This window comes from Nerophis ophidion, linkage group LG09 (genome assembly GCF_033978795.1).
Source record: "Nerophis ophidion isolate RoL-2023_Sa linkage group LG09, RoL_Noph_v1.0, whole genome shotgun sequence".
NCBI classification, from domain to species: Eukaryota; Metazoa; Chordata; class Actinopteri; order Syngnathiformes; family Syngnathidae; genus Nerophis; species Nerophis ophidion.
This window is the reverse complement of record NC_084619.1, coordinates 71962427-71982724: the sequence shown is the minus strand read 5'-3', so window position 1 is coordinate 71982724 and position 20298 is coordinate 71962427. Positions and strand designations below refer to the sequence as shown.

Below are 20298 nucleotides of genomic sequence, written 5' to 3'. Positions count from 1 at the left end.
GTACCGATCCGTTGTGGTGAAGAAGGAGCTGAGCCGGAAGGCAAAGCTCTCAATTTACCGGTCGATCTACGTTCCCATCCTCACCTATGGTCATGAGCTTTGGGTCATGACCGAAAGGATAAGATCACGGGTACAAGCGGCCCAAATGAGTTTGGGTCTCTCCCTTAGAGATAGGGTGAGAAGCTCTGCCATCCGGGAGGAACTCAAAGTAAAGCCGCTGCTCCTCCACATGGAGAGGAGCCAGATGAGGTGGTTCGGGCATCTGGTCAGGATGCCACCCGAACGCCTCCCTAGGGAGGTGTTTAGGGCACGTCCAACCGGTAGGAGGCCACGGGGAAGACCCAGGACACGTTGGGAAGACTATGTCTCCCGGCTGGCCTGGGAACGCCTCGGGATCCCCCGGGAAGAGCTAGACGAAGTGGCTGGGGAGAGGGAAGTCTGGGTTTCTCTGCTTAGGCTGTTGCCCCCGCGACCCGACCTCGGATAAGCGGAAGATGATGGATGGATGGATGGATGGATTCACAACTCCAGACTTTGACCATTTTAACCCATTTTCTTTTCGATGGCAGTTGTCTTTCGAAGGAGCCTCAACCTTCAGCCCCAAACCTTTGGAGACGAGCAGCATTACCTTGACATGGGATCAGCGTGTGAGTAATCACAAGCATAGTCCTTACTTGGTCAGCAGTTTGCTCATTTCACTGTTACTTCTGCACAGGCTATGGCTGAAAGGTTGGCTGAAAAGGACCACAATTCCTGGGCTCAGAGGAAGAAGCTGGAAGGTAGAATAATCGTCTCTCGGCTCTCCTTTTATAGAGCCTCATCTTTCTCATGCTCCACATATCTGATGCTTGCCGATGCTTTGGGCTGATTGCACTTCATCAAGTTTGACATTCACAATGTGAAATATGGGCAAGAGTTTGTGTTCCAAAGATCTGAGAGCAGATAGGGACGGCGTGGCGCAGTGGGAGAGTGGCCGTGCGCAACCCGAGGGTCCCGGGTTCAAATCCCACCTAGTACCAACCTCGTCACGTCCGTTGTGTCCTGAGCAAGACACTTCACCCTTGCTCCTGATGGGTTCTGGTTGGCGCCTTGCATGGCAGCTCCCTCCATCAGTGTGTGAATGTGTGTGTGAATGGGTAAATGTGGAAGTAGTGTCAAAGCGCTTTGAGTACCTTCAAGGTAGAAAAGCGCTATACAAGTACAACCCATTTATAGATTTGGAAGGAGCAAGATACCGTGAAGATTCACATTCATTCATTCATTCATTCATTGTTTTCTCAGGCTAAAGAAGTAAGTAATTGCACAATCCTCACTGAACAATTTTGCCATTGGCCCTTTGGAAGGAGACCTTGGTCTCTATTAGCAGACCTTGAAAGGTTTCTTCATTAGACTGAAGAAACAGCAGGAGGTCCGACATTAAAATCTTCTCGCTAGTTTGAGCAAGTATTTCATTTCGAGTCTTCTTTTACGAGACACCAAGGACATGACAAGAAATTGATCTTGAATCCTGTAATGTGTTTGAAAGCATCAATTTATCTCATGACTGGACAAAGTCAAACCTTCTCTGGAATTGGGATTGGCATTTCTTGCTGTCCTGCTAGTTATTTGAATTTGATTGACTCCTGATCGGAGCAACATTATGTTATCAGCAGCGTTATTGCTTGTTTGGGCATTTTTGCCATTTTGCGTCGACATAGTGAGTCAGTTGATTTGGTTTAGGTGTTCCGCTGAATGCCTGCATTGGGCATCAGCGGTCCTATTAGACCAGGGGTGCCCACACTTTTTCTGCAGGCGAGCTACTTTTCAATTGACCAACTCGAGGGGATCTACCTCATTTATATATATCATTTATATTTATTTATTTATGAAAGAGACATTTTTGTAAACAAGTTAAATGTGTTTAATGATAATACAAGCATGTGTAACACATATAGATGTCTTTCTTTCACAAAGACAAGAATATAAGTTGGTGTATTACCTGATTCTGATGACTTGCATTGATTGGAATCAGACAGTAATGATGATAACGCCCACATTTTCAAATGGAGGAGAAAAAAAGTTGTCCTTTCTGTACAATACCACATGAAAGTGGTTGGTTTTTGGCATCTCATTCATCCAGCTTCCATACACTTTACAAGAAAAACATTGGCGGCAAATTCCATAGCTTGCTTGATTGACATTCACGGCACCCGAGGGTCTTGTGAGATGACGCTGGCTGCTGCCAGTTCATTATTATGAAAAAATGACAGAGAGGAAGGCGAGAAACACTTTTTATTTCAACAGACTTTTGCGCCGTCCCTTCCGTCAAAACTCTAAAAGGCCGACTGCACATTTCCTATCTTCACAATAAAAGCCCTGCTTCATGCTGCCTGCGCTAACAAAATAAGAGTCTCGGAAAGCTGGCGTGCACAAGTGATGTGCACGCCAGCTTTCTGAGGGATCGCTTGTGCACGCCAGTTTTCCGAGACTCTGTATTTAGTTAGCGCAGGCAGCATGAAGCAGGGCTTTTATTGTGAAGACAGGAAATGTGCAGTCGGCCTTCGGAGTTTTGACGGAAGGGACGGCGCGAAAGTCTGTTGAAATAAAAAGTGTTTCTCGCCTTCCTCTCGGTCATATTTTCATAATAATGATCTTGCAGCAGCCAGCGTCATCTCACAAGACCCTCCGGTACCGTGAATGTCATTTAAGTGACGTCTTGGTGAAGATTGATGATCACTCATTTTTAGGTCTATTTTTTTTAAAAGCCTGGCTGGAGATCGACTGACACACCCCCCGCGGTCGACTGGTAGCTCCCGGTCAACGTAATGGGCACCCCTTTTTTATTTCTAGTAAATTAAAGCAGCAGAAGAGTGGAAAAACTAGTTGACTTTATATGCTTAATTGTGTTTCATTGTATCCATTAAACTATATCCAGTTGTGTTTACAATCCTCAAAGTATGTAAACATCACAAAATGTCACAAATTCAGTCGGCCATTTGGAATATTCCGGTTTGAATACCTTCGGCAATTTCCGTAGATTCTGCGTCGCTGTAGTAAGACTTCTGCACTTTGAGTATATTATTAGATGAGTCATACTGGAAATACACACACATTAAAAAGAGTTGTGCTGTTTAACATTCACAATCTTTATGTAGGACAAGAACACACATGTTTGGCTTTTAATTGCATTGGAAATGGTAAATAAATATGTAACAATGGAGTCAGTCATCAGATGGAGGGTCCTCTCTAAAAACCTCCAGAAAGTGCCAACAATCCTCCATTTAGCTGAAAATGAACCAAAAATGAGTGATATTGTTATTATGGGCGCTGACGCAGACAGACTATTTTACTGGTGCATTGATAGCAATGAGCTAATGCTGCTAGTGTTGACACGCTGAGGCTGCTTCTGTTTGCTCTCAAACTTGCTAAAAGTCAATTCTAGATTCTAAGTCATGCATTTCTCACTTGCTAGTAGAGAAATGTGGCTGCTACACTTTCACATCCCCAGAGATGACGAAAAAGACACATTTGCACAGCAACTTTGTAGTACCCTTCTTGAGGATTGTGATTGAGTCTTCATCTAAACAGAATTATGTGAGCACCTTGTCTGTTGGCATCCCAGCGAGAGTGGAAATATTACACTAAGTGTTTGGTTTATTATGGTTAGTTTGTATGTTTTATCACATAACAATGCTGCTAATGCTACAGTGTCACAATAAAAAATACATCCGGGTAGCATTTGGCTTTCTTCAACTCATTGCTCATCTTCTTTGTGTTCAGGCTCAAAAATGTAAGGTTCTGGATTATAATTTTCACCAAATGAATCTTTGTTGGCTCTCACAAAGTCTGCTTGATTAGCATTACTGTTGATGGGGAAGTGATCAGTTGTTGCTACCTCCACATCATTGCTGATAAACTCTTAAAATGGCTCAGGAATCTCTGTGAGATTGATACTATTTTGAGCATATCTATTTATTCGCAAACTTTGGAAGTCTTTTAGTGTCTTACATCAGATACAAATGTTAATAGCTTCAATATAGAGGCAACTTGGTTTTCCACTCTACTGCTACTTTAACGTTCTTAGTTTCCACCCAGAGAGAAGTGAGATTGATTAGGGTTTATTCCAATAATGTGCTCAAAGGTCAGAGTAGGGAATTCCACTCATCTGAAAGTGGAATTAAAAGCCAACATTGTAAAATTGTCCTAAGTCATTAGTGAAAGGTCTTTGACTATTTTTATTGTTGGACCCTTGTGTATCTTCAGGGGGTAATGGGCACACCATCCTCGTGCCCTATGACTATTTTTATTCTTTGACCCTTGCGTATCTTCAGTGGGTAGTGGGCACGAGTCTTTGTAGTCTTTGTTTGTTTACTTCCCGCTTGCGCCATCCTAGTCACTGCCATTGTGTCCTTGGGCAAGACACTTGAGCCACCTGCTTCAAATGGAACTTAGATATTGGGATTCACTATGTTAAGCGCTTTGAGTCACTAGAGAAAAGCGCTATATAAATGTAATTCACTTCACTTCACTTCCTACTAAAAGACAAGTTGTCTAGTATGTTCAACATTTTATTTAAGGATCAAATGACAATAATAAACATATGTTTCATGTACACTAAGATTGTTTGGTCCAAATAAAGCCAATAATGCCTTTTTGTGTGGTGCCCTTTATTTAGAAAAGCATCAGAGTACCAAAAAGTATGAAAATCCATTTTGGTGGCGGGACAAGAGACAAGACTAGCGCCCGACAGATATTGCGTTGGCCACTGCCCTCCGACTTGTGACTCTGACTTGACCCTTCTATTATGTTGAGGGTCAATTTGACCCATTTCAGTTTTTGTGTTGATCAAAGTACTGGTTATCCTTTCTTTTTCTTGCTGAAATTTGGTGACTTTTCCTCATCTAGGGTCATGAACTGGTGTGTAAAATCTGGACACTTTGTTGAATAGTGGAATGTCTTGCAGAGTTTGTATACAAAGATGATGTTGCGGGTCATTTTGACCCGACACTTTAATGTGGGTAAATAGCCAAAATAAACAAGTCTCTTTGATGTACTTTTTACTTTGATGTACAATTGTTTGTATTTTGATTGCCTCTGAGACCCAGAGCCAAGTGTGTGAAGAGAGGGAACTTTCTCACACTTGTCCTTGTCACTGTTCTCATGTCATCTCTTTGACAAACTCACCAAAAATGAGCTCCAGAAGGATGACATCTGAGGAGACAAGGACAAGTGTGAGAAAGTTCCCTCTCTTCACACACCTGGCTCTGGGTCTCAGAGACAATCAAAATACAAACAATTGTACGTCAAAGTAAAAAGTACATCAAAGAGACGTGTTTATTTTTGGATCCGAACAGCTATTTACCCACATTAAAGCGCCTGGGTCAAAATGACTCGCAACATCATATTTTTATACAAACTCTGCACAAACATTCCACTACACAACAAAGTGTCCAGATTTACACACCAGTTCATGACCCTAGATGAGCAAAAGTCACCAGATTTCAGCAAGAAAAAGAAAGGATAACCAGTACTTTGATCAACACAAAAACTGAAATGGGTCAAATTGACCCTTAACATAATACAATTAGAATAAAAAATGTATTGTATGTCACTCTACCAACCGGCATAGCTCGGTTGGTAGAGTGGCCGTGCCAGCAACTTGAGGGTTGCAGGTTCGATTCCCGCTTGTGCCATCCTAGTCACTGCCGTTGTGTCCTTGGGCAAGACACTTTACCCACCTGCTCCCAGTGCCACCCACACTGGTTTAAATGTAACTTAGATATTGGGTGTCACTATGTAAAGCGCTTTGAGTCACTTGAGAAAAGCGCTATATAAATATAATTCACACTTCACTTCACTTTTCTAAATGCTTATATAACCTAAAATAAAATTGTTATTGGTTTAACCTGTTTTCTTGACTGTTTTGAGTGCATTTACACATTACGGGTCAAAACGACCCGCAACATAATCAATGTCATTTTTTTCAAACATAATACAAGGGTTAAAAAACAAAAAACAAAAAACAAAGCCTGTTTGGTTCTGGAGGCTTGAATGTGTACTTTGCTGAATGTTGCTCTGCAGGGATGGCAAGGACGCGGATGTCGATTTCCCAGCCAGCGCCAAGTGTTTTGGTGCCACTCTCCTCCTGCGCCTGCTGTCTTCCACCGAAGAGGCCCAGGAACACATGTTGGAACTGGGTGAGCTTTTTAACCAAGTCTTCCAGTCCGTGAGAATATTGGCACAACATGACGACACCCCAGCATTTACCTGATGTAACTGTGAACATTGACACTTCTTCTGAGAAATCCTTTGGATCTGAGGCATCCTAACCTGGTTTGAAATAGGAAGTTTTCTTGAACGTGTGTACACATATGAGAATTTATTTTCCCCACAGAGGTGATGCAAGCCAGAGGACAGACTTCCAAAGGAGAGGCAGCGTCACACCAGCAACCTGTCCACTTTTTCCTGAAGGTTTGATTTTTACTATCTGACAGGCAAGTTTTATTTTTCATGCAGAGCCTGAAGTTAGGATTCTCAATTATGCCATCCAATTAGTTTTGTTAAACGGTTGCTAAGGGTAATGCCTTCCCTGAAAAATCCTTTGTGGCTGCCTAATTTAAGAAATCCATGTGGGTGTGTCCATTACCTTCATGACATCGATTAAAGCTTCCTACGCCGTTCTGCCTCGGAGCAGGCGGCTAATGGAAAGAGATATTTTTACACTGACGAGTGGCGCCCAGTCGTGCCTCACATGGAACATGTTGCTATTTACACAGCCGGTCTTTGTCTTACATCCAACTTTTCCTACACTGCTGCTCTCAGCGCTGCCACACCCTGGTCTGGTCGCCAGCCAATCACAGACCAACACACTACACCAGGGGTGCCCACACTTTTTCTGCAGGCGAGCTACTTTTCAATTGACCAACTCGAGGGGATCTACCTCATTTATATATATCATTTATATATATTTATTTATGAAAGAGACATTTTTGTAAACAAGTTAAATGTGTTTCATGATAATACAAGCATGGGTAACACATATAGATGTCTTTCTTTCAAAAGACAAGAATATAAGTTGGTGTATTACCTGATTCTGATGACTTGCATTGATTGGAATCAGACAGTAATGATGATAACGCCCACATTTTCAAATGGAAGAGAAAAAAAAGTTGTCCTTTCTGTACAATACCACATGAAAGTGGTTGGTTTTTGGCATCTAATACATCCAGCTTCCATACACTTTACAAGAAAAACATTGGCGGCAAATTCCGTAGCTTGCTTGATTGACATTCACGGCACCCGAGGGTCTTGTGAGATGACGCTGGCTGCTGCCAGTTCATTATTATGAAAAAATGACAGAGAGGAAGGCGAGAAACACTTTTTATTTCAACAGACTTTCGCGCCCTCCCTTCCGTCAAAACTCTAAAGGCCGACTGCACATTTCCTATCTTCACAATAAAAGCCCTGCTTCATGCTGCCTGCGCTAACAAAATAAGAGTCTCGGAAAGCTGGCGTGCACAAGTGATGTGCACGCCAGCTTTCTGAGGGATCGCTTGTGCACGCCAGTTTTCCGAGACTCTGTATTTAGTTAGCGCAGGCAGCATGAAGCAGGGCTTTTATTGTGAAGATAGGAAATGTGCAGTCGGCCTTTAGAGTTTTGACGGAAGGTACGGCGCGAGAGTCTGTTGAAATAAAAAGTGTTTCTCACCTTCCTCTCGGTCATATTTTCATAATAATGATCTTGCAGCAGCCAGCGTCATCTCACAAGACCCTCCGGTACCGTGAATGTCATTTAAGTGACGTCTTGGTGAAGATTGATGATCACTAATTTTTCGGTCTGTTTTTTTTTAAAGCCTGGCTGGAGATCGACTGACACACCCCCCGCGGTCGATGTAATGGGCACCCCTGGTCTAGACGATAAGTCAGATATGTGACTTATCCCCCCCCTCCCCCGAAATAGACGTAGCAGTGGTTTTAGGTTTGTTTTCTAACAAGTTTCAGCACATTTTGGAACGTCCTCTTTTATTTTCCAAATGTGGACGTATCTGCTTGATCACCGACAGAGGACTTCACCCTGGGTCAACAGAATGTTCTGGAATGATGTCTGGCGGATGCAACACAACTGCTCACATCTGCAAATGAGGAGCAAAGTACGGACCTCGTCACTCATATTGGGTCGGAGCAAGCGTGCGGAGTGTCATTTGCAGCCATCATGTGAAGGACTCTGGCCTCAAAGAGCTTTAGATGGAAAAAGATGTCTAGGCTTAAGGCAAATACAATCCCGGAAATTAGGAGCAGCATCCAGGGGAGAAAGACTGAGTCAGAACCTGCGGGAAAATGGAGAAAGAAGAGCAGACCCGGCACTCAAAATGAGAGGATAATGAGACAAGCTGCTGGTATTCTCTTCTACTGATGTTTTCCTCCAGATGCTGGAGGGGACACGAGGAAACAGGCTATGGCGTCTGAAAAAGGGGAAATGGATGAACTATTGATTCTTTTATATTTCCATCCATCCATCCATTTTTCTACCGCTTATTCCCTTTGGGGTGGCGGGGGGCGCTGGTGCCTATCTCAGCTACAATCGGACGGAAGGCGGGATACACACTGGACAAGTCGCCATCTCATTGCAGTCTGCTATATTTTGTTTTAGCTAATGATGTTAGCCATATCAGTTTTGAAGTAATCATGGACCAGGGCTACAAAAACATGCAAAATAACGTCCATACCCACACTGTCTACGCGGGGAAATGACAACATCACACCGTGTTGGAGGCTCCCCACTTAGTTCTCTGCACAGGACTCCAAACCTGAGTCAGCCTGCATGTGTTCTTACTAACATGGAAGTAGAAAGTTACTGTTTTTTGTTGTTCAGTGATCCCTGAAACTAATCATCTCTTTTGGAATGTGACACTTGATTGGTGATTGGTGCCATTTGTTCTCTTTTCACAGGTGGTCCTTCCTCTTTTGGAAGAATATGTGAGAAGCCAGCGACTTTATTTCCTGTCGGTGTCCCTCTACTCCGACACCAGGGGAAGCAGTGCCTCCAAAAAGGAGAAGGAAATGATTGTAAGGTATGTATTGCTTGCATATATATATATATATATATATATATATATATATATATATATATATATATATATAAAACTATATGTGTATATATATATATGGATATATATATGTATATATATATGTATATGTATATGTATATATATGTATATATATGTATGTATGTATATGTATATATATATTTATATATATATATGTATATGTATATATATATATGTATATATGTATACGCATATATATATATGTATATATATATATATATGTATATATATATGTATACATATATATATGTATATATACATATATATATATGTATATATATATGTATATATATATATGTGTGTGTATATGTATGTATATGTATGTATATATTTATATGTATATGTATGTATATATATGTATGTATATATATTTATATGTATGTATATATATGTATATACATATGTATATGTGTATGTATATATATGTGTATGTATATATATATATATATATATATATATATATACACAAACCCCGTTTCCATATGAGTTGGTAAATTGTGTTAGATGTAAATATAAACAGAATACAATGATTTGCAAATCATTTTCAACCCATATTCAGTTGAATGCACGACAAAGACAACATATTTTATGTTCAAACTCATAAATAAATGATAAATGGGTTGTACTTGTATAGCGCTTTTCTACCTTCAAGGTACTCAAAGCGCTTTGACACTACTTCCACATTCACCCATTCACACACACATTCACACACTGATGGAGGGAGCTGCCATGCAAGGCGCTAACCAGCACCCATCAGGAGCAAGGGTGAAGTGTCTTGCTCAGGACACAACGGACGTGACGAGGTTGGTACTAGGTGGGATTTGAACCAGGGACCCTCGGGTTGCGCACGGCCACTCTCCCACTGCGCCACTTTCTTTTCTTTTTGCAAATAATATCCATCCCTTCCATCCATTTTCCACCGCTTATTCCCTTTCGGGGTCACGGGGGGCGCTGGCGCCTATCTCAGCTACAATCGGGCGGAAGGCAGGGTACACCCTGGACAAGTCGCCACCTCATCGCAGGGCCAACACAGATAGACAGACAACATTCATACTCATCAACTTAGAATTTCACGGCTGCAACACGTGCCAAAGTAGTTGGGAAAGGGCATGTTCACCACTGTGTACCATTTCCTTTCCTTTTAACAACACTCGTTAATTGTTTGGGAGACACATTTTTTAAGCTTGTCAGGTGGAATTCTTTCCAATTTTTGCTTGATGTACAGCTTAAGTTGTTTAACAGTCCGACGGTCTCCATTTATGGTATTTTTGGCTTCATAATGCGCCACACATTTTCCATGGGAGACAGGTCTGGACTACAGGCAGGCCAGTCTAGTACCCGCACTCTTTTACTATGAAGCCACATTGATGTAACACGTGACTTGGCATTGTCTTGCTGAAATAAGCAGGGGCATCCATGGTAACGCTACTTGGATGGCAACATATGTTGCTCCAAAACCTGTATGTACCTTTCAGCATTAATGGTGCCTTCACAGATGTGTAAGTTAGCCATGCCTTGGGCACTAATGCACCCCCATACCATCACAGATGCTGGCTTTTGAACTTTGCCCCTATAACAATCCGGATGTTTTTTTTCCTCTTTGGTCCCGAGGACACGAAGTCCATAAAAACAAATTGAAATGTGGACTCGTCAGACCACAGAACACTTTTCCATTTTGTATCAGTCCATCTTAGATGATCTCGGGCCCAGCGAAGCCGGCGGCGCTTCTGGGTGTTGTTGATAAACGATTTTCGCCTTGCATAGGAGAGTTTTAACTTGCACTTACAGATGTAGCGACCAACTGTAGTTACTGACAATGGGTTTCTGAAGTGTTCCTGAGCCCGTGTGGTGATATCCTTTACACACTGATGTCGCTTGTTGATGCAGTACAGCCTCAGGGATCGAAGGTCACGGGCTTAGCTCCTTACATGCAGTGATTTCTCCAGATTCTCTGAAACCTTTGATGATATTATGGAGCGTAGCTGTTGAAATCCCTACATTTCTTGCAATTGCACTTTGAGAAAGGTTTTTCTTAAACTGTTTGACTATTTGCTCACGAAGTTGTGGACAAAGGGGTGTACCTCGCCCCATCCTTTCTTGTGAAAGACTGAGCATTTTTTGGGAAGCTGTTTTTATACCCAATCATGGCACCCACCTGTTCCCAATTAGCCTGCACACCTGTGGGATGTTCCAAATAAGTGTTTGATGAGCATTCCTCAACTTTATCAGTATTTATTGCCACCTTTCCCAACTTCTTTGTCACGTGTTGCTGGCATCAAATTCTAAAGTTAATGAATAATTAAAAAAAAAAAGAAATGTTTATGAGTTTGAACATCAAATATGTTGTCTTTGTAGCATATTGAACTGAATATGGCTTGAAAAGGATTTGCAAATCATTGTATTCTGTTTATATTTACATCTAACACAATTTCCCAACTCATATGGAAATGGGGTTTATATATGTATATATATATATATATTAGAGATGCACCGATTAATCGGTAACCGAATATATTCGGCCGAATATGGCAAAAAAAGCCACATTCGGTCTTCGGTGGAATGAGTTAAAAACAAGGCCGAATAGTGGCGTGTGACGCAATTTTTTGACGCGGTGACGTTGGGATATGTTGTGTACCTGTATAAGTGTATGAGGTTACAAGCACACACTTATTGAGATTTAGTGGGGCCTCTGTTTACATTATTAGCCTGTTGTGTAGGCTACCTGTATAAGTGTATGAGGTTACAAGCACACACTTAATTGAGATTTACTTGAGCCTTCTGTTTACATTATTAGCATATCTACTGTGGCTAAGCAGACTTTTGCCAAAAGGACAATAATTCATTTGTTGTGGGTTTATCCACTTTAATGCACTTTATTTTTTTTTGGAATGCATTTTTTGTTTGAAGGTCTAATATAAATGAAAAACTTTGTGCTTTTTTTGAGAAGCAAAGGCTACTGGATTATTAAAAAAATGTCAATATTCAATAAAAAAAATACCTTATTTGAAAAACATGTCTAAATATTTACTCTAGGCTATTTATGCAATATTAAAAAAATTGTGAAAAACTGCATTCATTATTCGGTATTCGGCCTTCGGCCAAGCGTTTAAATTTTATTCGGCTTCGGCCACAAATTAAAACGGCCTTCTTTCATCTCCGCAATATCGCTAAAATTCGCTCCATTCTGTTCACTAAAGACGCCGAGATCATCATCCATGCGTTTGTTACGTCTCGCCTCGATTACTGTAACGTATTATTTTCGGGTCTCCCCATGTCTAGCATTAAAAGATTACAGTTGGTACAAAATGCGGCTGCTAGACTTTTGACAAGAACAAGAAAGTTTGATCATATTACGCCTGTACTGTATATACCTTTATATACATATATACATACATATATACCTATACTGTATATACCTTTATATACATATATACATACATATATACCTATACTGTATATACTTTTATATACATATATACATACATATATACCTATACTGTATATACCTTTATATACATATATACATACATATATACCTATACTGGCTCACCTGCACTGGCTTCCTGTGCACTTAAGATGTGACTTTAAAGTTTTACTACTTACGTATAAAATACTACACGGTCTAGCTCCATCCTATCTTGCCGATTGTATTGTACCATATGTCCCGGCAAGAAATCTGCGTTCAAAGGACTCCGGCTTATTAGTGATCCCCAAAGCCCCAAAAAAGTCTGCGGGCTATAGAGCGTTTTCATTTCGGGCTCCAGTACTCTGGAATGCCCTCCCGGTAACAGTTCGAGATGCTACCTCACTAGAAGCATTTAAGTCTCACCTTAAAACTCATTTGTATGCTCTAGCCTTTAAATAGACTCCCTTTTTAGACCAGTTGATCTGCCGTTTCTTTTCTTTTTCCTCTATGTCCCACTCTCCTTTGTGGAGGGAGTCCGGTCCGATCCGGTGGCCATGTACTGCTCGCCTGTGTATCGGCAGGGGACATCTCTGCGCTGCTGATCAGCCTCCTCTTGGGATGGTTTCCTGCTGGCTCCGCTGTGAACGGGACTCTCGCTGCTGTGTTGGATCCATTATGGATTGATCTTTCACAGTATCATGTTCTCATAGTCATTATTGTCACCGACGTCCCACTGGGTGTGAGTTTTCCTTGCCCTTATGTGGGCCTACCGAGGATGTCGTAGTGGTTTGTGCAGCCCTTTGAGACACTAGTGATTTAGGGCTATATAAGTAAACATTGATTGATTGATTGATTGATTTCGGTGCATCCCTAATACATATATATATATACATATATATATATATATCATGTCCACACAATTCTTGAAACATTCCTTTATTTATGCATGTTGTTGTGGGAAATGTTTGCATTGAATAATTATTTCCATCTGATTATTCCACTTGTCTTTCTTCTCACATCCAGCCTCTTTTGTAAGATTCCAGCTCTCATTGGTAAGCACAACAGCTGTCTGTATTTGACACTTTCCATCAGAGGCATGTTTATTTTTTCTGCATCTGCATTCAATTTCGATGTCATTTCTTCCTCTCATTTTCTTCCAGGAAACGAAAGCTCAGTGGTCACAAACTGCCTCCAGGTGTTGGCCCGAGCGTTGGATGCCAGGTATTTCTGCAGCGCTCTTCTCACTTTCTGCCTGAGGACTTGATTCTGTCGCTCTCTCACCAGTGCCTCATAACCCCACCTGAGGGCCAAACTGGCAGGTTGATTGATCTGCCTGAAACACTACAGAAGTGATCATGCCAACAGGCCTTAGCTCTGAATCGTGATTGCCAATGATTGATTTTGACAGTTGGTCTGCTTCAAACATAAAGAGAAAGGGTCATCCCTTGAATGGCGTTGGTTTTATCACTTTCACACATCCATTTTGTATCACTCCCACACTTAAACAATATAAGTAAAGATCATTGGTGCTAGGTCAGGGGTGCCCACACTTTTTCTGCAGGCGAGCTACTTTTCAATTGACCAACTCGAGGGGATCTACCTCATTTATATATATCATTTATATTTATTTATTTATGAACGAGACATTTTTGTAAACAAGTTAAATGTGTTTAATGATAATACAAGCATGTGTAACACATATAGATGTCTTTCTTTCACAAAGACAAAAATATAAGTTGGTGTATTACCTGATTCTGATGACTTGCATTGATTGGAATCAGACAGTAATGATGATAACGCCCACATTTTCAAATGGAGGAGAAAAAAAGTTGTCCTTTCTGTACAATACCACGTGAAAGTGGTTGGTTTTTGGCATCTAATTCATCCATCTTCCATACACTTGACAAGAAAAACATTGGCGGCAAATTCCGTAGCTTGCTTGATTGACATTCACGGCACCCGAGGGTCTTGTGAGATGACGCTGGCTGCTGCCAGTTCATTATTATGAAAAAATGACAGAGAGGAAGGCGAGAAACACTTTTTATTTCAACAGACTTTCGCGCCGTCCCTTCCGTCAAAACTCTAAAAGGCCGACTGCACATTTCCTATCTTCACAATAAAAGCCCTGCTTCATGCTGCCTGCGCTAACAAAATAAGAGTCTCGGAAAGCTGGCGTGCACAAGTGATGTGCACGCCAGCTTTCTGAGGGATCGCTTGTGCACGCCAGTTTTCCGAAACTCTGTATTAAGTTAGCGCAGGCAGCATGAAGCAGGGCTTTTATTGTGAAGATAGGAAATGTGCAGTCGGCCTTTAGAGTTTTGACGGAAGGTACGGCGCGAGAGTCTGTTGAAATAAAAAGTGTTTCTCGCCTTCCTCTCGGTCATATTTTAATAATAATGATCTTGCAGCAGCCAGCGTCATCTCACAAGACCCTCCGGTACCGTGAATGTCATTTAAGTGACGTCTTGGTGAAGATTGATGATCACTAATTTTTAGGTCTATTTTTTTTAAAAGCCTGGCTGGAGATCGACTGACACACCCCCCGCGGTCGACTGGTAGCTCGCGATCGACGTAATGGGCACCCCTGGTCTAGGGGATTGTCATAGTCGAATCGGATTAGATTCTGATCGCTCCACTAGTTGCAACATTTAACAAAACAAAGCCACACATTTTTTTCCCATGCTATCATGCCTGCGAGCAAGAGCACGGCTAATGGGGATCCCCACAAATTGATCATACCATACGACACTTTTTCCACCTGAAAAAGGCTAAAACACTCAGGTGAACAAATGATCCTTGCAAAGATTGGATGGTGTTGGTAAAGCCACGCCAGAGTCGGCTTTAGCTCCGATGTTGAGTATCTGCTGCTCGGGTGCCCAAATTGGGGCCCGTGGGCCAAATTTAGTCCGCTGAGTCATTTCCTTTGATTCGCTAAAGCAGGGGTGCCCATTACGTCGATCGCGAGCTACCAGTTGACCGCGGTGGGTGTGTCAGTAGATCTCCAGCCAGGCTTTTAAAAAAAATAGACCTAAAAATGAGTGATCATCAATCTTCACCAAGACGTCACTTAAATGACATTCACGGTACCGGAGGGTGATGTGAGATGACGCTGGCTGCTGCAAGATCATTATTATGAAAATATGACCGAGAGGAAGGCGAGAAACACTTTTTATTTCAACAGACTCTCGCGCCGTACCTTCCGTCAAAACTCCAAAGGCCGACTGCACGTTTCCTATCTTCACAATAAAAGCCCTGCTTCATGCTGCCTGCGCTAACTAAATACAGAGTCTCGGAAAACTGGCGTGCACAAGCAATCCCTCAGAAAGCTGGCGTGCACATCACTTGTGCACGCCAGCTTTCCGAGACTCTTATTTTGTTAGCGCAGGCAGCATGAAGCAGGGCTTTTATTGTGAAGATAGGAAATGTGCAGTCGGCCTTTAGAGTTTTGACGGAAGGGACGGCGCGAAAGTCTGTTGAAATAAAAAGTGTTTCTCGCCTTCCTCTCCGTCATTTTTTCATAATAATGAACTGGCAGCAGCCAGCGTCATCTCACAAGACCCTCGGGTGCCGTGAATGTCAATCAAGCAAGCTACGGAATTTTCCGCCAATGTTTTTCTTGTAAAGTGTATGGAAGCTGGATGAATTAGATGCCAAAAACCAACCACTTTCATGTGGTATTGTACAGAAAGGACCACTTTTTTTCTCCTCCATTTGAAAATGTGGGCGTTATCATCATTACTGTCTGATTCCAATCAATGCAAGTCATCAGAATCAGGTAATACACCAACTTATATTCTTGTCTTCGTGAAAGAAAGACATCTATATGTGTTACACATGCTTGTATTATCATTAAACACATTTAACTTGTTTACAAAATTGTCTCGTTCATAAATAAATAAATATAAATGATATATATAAATGAGGTAGATCCCCTCGAGTCGGTCAATTGAAAAGTAGCTCGCCTGCAGAAAAAGTGTGGGCACCCCTGCTCTACATCTACATCAAGATTTGTCTCATGTTTGATGTTAATAAACACATATTCATAATATCTCTTTTGCACAATGGGGGACTTTGAACCTTGCATGAGTTTGTCTTTTTTGGAGGAAATGTGAGTCTTGAAGGCACGGCGTCCAAGAAAGGATGTTGACCTTGTCGGATGGACATTGTCCGTCCCCGATGTTAGGTCCAGTTGGCAGCAGGAGAGAAGTCCTGATGCTGAGCAGATGTTCAGGTCTTTACCTTCTGGGCCAAGTCTCACGTCAGGCTTTTCTCTTGTCACTCTCAAAGTGGGCGGACCTTCAGGACTCATGCGTGTTTTCCTCACACTGCAGAATTTCAAGTGGGAGGAGCAGAACTATGTGGTCCAAAACCACATCAACAATTTGGCTTTCTTGTCAAAGGTGAGCTGATGTGCACCTGCACACCTGACACCTGAAGCTCATGTCATGTGATCATGTTCTCAGCTCATGTATGTCATGTGATCATGTTCTCAGCTGGACTACGATGAGAGGGCGATGAAGAAGAAGGGCGATCGTTATTCGGTGCACACCTCCCTCATCATGGCGTGCGTGAAAAGGCTCCTCCCAGTGGGACTCCGGCTTTGTTTACCCGGCGACTGGAGCCTCGTCTCGTTGGCTAAAAGTGGTTTTGCTCAGGTTGGTAGGAAATGTGCATGTGATGCAGACTGGATTCTGCTTGGGAAAAGGGACAGCCATTTCATTTGGAATGGATGGTAATAGAAACAAAATAGCATTGTAGGACAGCCTCCATTGGAACAAATTAGCATTGTAGGACAGCCTCCATTAAAACTTTTTGGACTGAAAGTCTTCGAAGTAAATGAGAAAGGACACCTTCAATGATGTCCTCTGCACACCACCACTTCAAAGGGTCAGGGTTCTATACGTGCTATATTTGTATGTGTACTGTACTCTCCAATATGTGCTGTATTTGTATGTGTACTCTTCTATATGTGCTGTATTTGTATGTGTACTCTTTTATATGTGCTGTATTTGTATGTGTACTCTTCTATATGTACACATGTTACTAGATACTACATATATACTTACATCATGTATATATTACATGTTATTATGAATGTTACTACATGACATATATACTTACATCATGTATATATTACATGTTATTATGAATGTTACTAGATACTACATATATACTTACATCATGTATATGTTACATGTTATTATGAATGTTACTACATGACATATATACTTACATCATGTATATATTACATGTTATTATGAATGTTACTAGATACTACATATATACTTACATCATGTATATATTACATGTTATTATGAATGTTACTACATGACATATATACTTACATCATGTATATATTACATGTTATTATGAATGTTACTACATGACATATATACTTACATCATGTATATATTACATGTTATTATGAATGTTACTAGATACTACATATATACTTACATCATGTATATATTACATGTTATTATGAATGTTACTAGATACTACATATATATATACATCATGCATATATTACATGATATTATGAATGTTACTACATGACATATATACTTACATCATGTATATATTACATGTTATTATGAATGTTACTACATGACATATATACTTACATCATGTATAAATTACATGTTATTATGGATGTTACTAGATACTACATATATACTTACATCATGTATATGTTACATGTTATTATGAATGTTACAGATACTACATATATACTTACATCATGTATATATTACATGTTATGAATGTTACTAGATACTACATATATACTTACATCATGTATATATTACATGTTATTATGAATGCTACTAGATACTACATATATACTTACATCATGTATATATTACATGTTATTATGAATGTTACCAGATACTACATATATACTTACATCATGTATATATTACATGTTATGAATGTTACTAGATACTACATATATACTTACATCATGTATATATTACATGTTATTATGAATGTTACTACATGACATATATACTTACCTCATGTATATATTACATGTTATTATGAATGTTACTAGATACTACATATATACTTACATCATGTATATATTACATGTTATTATGAATGTTACTAGATACTACATATATACTTACATCATGTATATATTACATGTTATTATGAATGTTACTACATGACATATATACTTACATCATGTATATGTTACATGTTATTATGAATGTTACTAGATACTACATATATACTTACATCATGTATATGTTACATGTTATTATGAATGTTACTACATGACATATATACTTACATCATGTATATATTACATGTTATTATGAATGTTACTAGATACTACATATATACTTACATCATGTATATATTACATGTTATTATGAATGTTACTACATGACATATATACTTACATCATGTATATATTACATGTTATTATGAATGTTACTAGATACTACATATATACTTACATCATGCATATATTACATGTTATTATGAATGTTACTACATGACATATATACTTACATCATGTATATATTACATGTTATTATGAATGTTACTACATGACATACATACTTACATCATGTATATGTTACATGTTATTATGAATGTTACTAGATACCACATATATACTTACATCATGTATGTATTACATGTTATTATGAATGCTACTAGATACTACAAATATACTTACATCATGTATATATTACATGTTATGAATGTTACTAGATACTACATATATACTTACATCATGTATATATTACATGTTATTATGAATGCTACTAGATACCACATATATACTTACATCATGTATGTATTACATGTTATTATGAATGCTACTAGATACTACAAATATACTTACATCATGTATATATTACATGTTATGAATGTTACTAGATACTACATATATACTTACATCATGTATGTATTTTATTATGAATGTTACTAAATGACATGTATATGAAACCTTAATGGAGGTGTTTGGATGTTTTTGAAGGGCTTTGTAGGCAGAATTGCGCAATTCCAAAATATTCCATTGGAAGCAAACTTTTGATCACATTTCTTTGATATTTAGAATGCAAAAAGAAATACATCCGTCGTCATGTCTTTCAATATTGCAAAAAAAATGTGCAGCTGTCCTTTAAGTACAGAACATAAAGGACTGTTTACCTCAAAGAACCGTGGCTTTGCAGTGGTGGCACCACTCATGCATCCCCGAACCGGCTCTTTAGGCTCTGCAGGCGACATTAGCGGCGTGTTGACTCATTTCCAGTGGACAGTGAGTCTGCAGGAGTTGTACACTGACTACTCTAAGAAATAGATGACATGTGTTTTCTCCCAATGTTGCCATCCTAAGGCCAGCATGTCGGAGGAGGAAAAAGCTGAGGATAAGATGCCAGAATCAGAAAAGTGAGTCATTCCTTCTTCTTTGACTATTTTTTAGGAAGAAACCTTGAATGTTCTTGAGAGGCATTGTGATGATATGACCTTGTTCAAATGCGACTCCTCTCTGTGTGCGCTCAGAGGGACGCCATGTGAGGACACCATGGCCAGGAGATGCTGTAATAAATCACAGGAAACAGGAAGTCAGCATTCGGCCCTCGGCGAGATGATAAGCACTCATCACAAGAGCCTGCTGGTGAGATACAATTCTTCTAGCCCAGACCTTCTTATTAGGATTATTACACAGGGAGACATGTGCTTTCATTTTCTTCCAGAATTACTTTGCCAGAACTTTCTACAACACGCGCCTGCTGGCCCTCTTTGTCACTTTTGCAATCACCTTCATCCTGCTCTTCTACAAGGTCTGTG

General features: G+C 40.1%; 1 protein-coding gene across 1 annotated transcript; it reads left to right on the top strand.

Moving 5' to 3' along the window:
• Nucleotides 1-718: 718 nt before the first annotated feature.
• On the top strand, nucleotides 719-19807 carry LOC133558736 (ryanodine receptor 2-like). The gene is made up of 10 exons (XM_061909887.1): nucleotides 719-779; nucleotides 3760-3769; nucleotides 6061-6176; nucleotides 6374-6450; nucleotides 8929-9050; nucleotides 13516-13544; nucleotides 13653-13713; nucleotides 16676-16892; nucleotides 16986-17147; nucleotides 19664-19807. Exons 1-10 carry the CDS (start codon nucleotides 719-721, stop codon nucleotides 19805-19807), a joined length of 999 nt encoding a protein of 332 aa, XP_061765871.1.
• The last annotated feature ends 491 nt before the right edge of the window (nucleotides 19808-20298 follow it).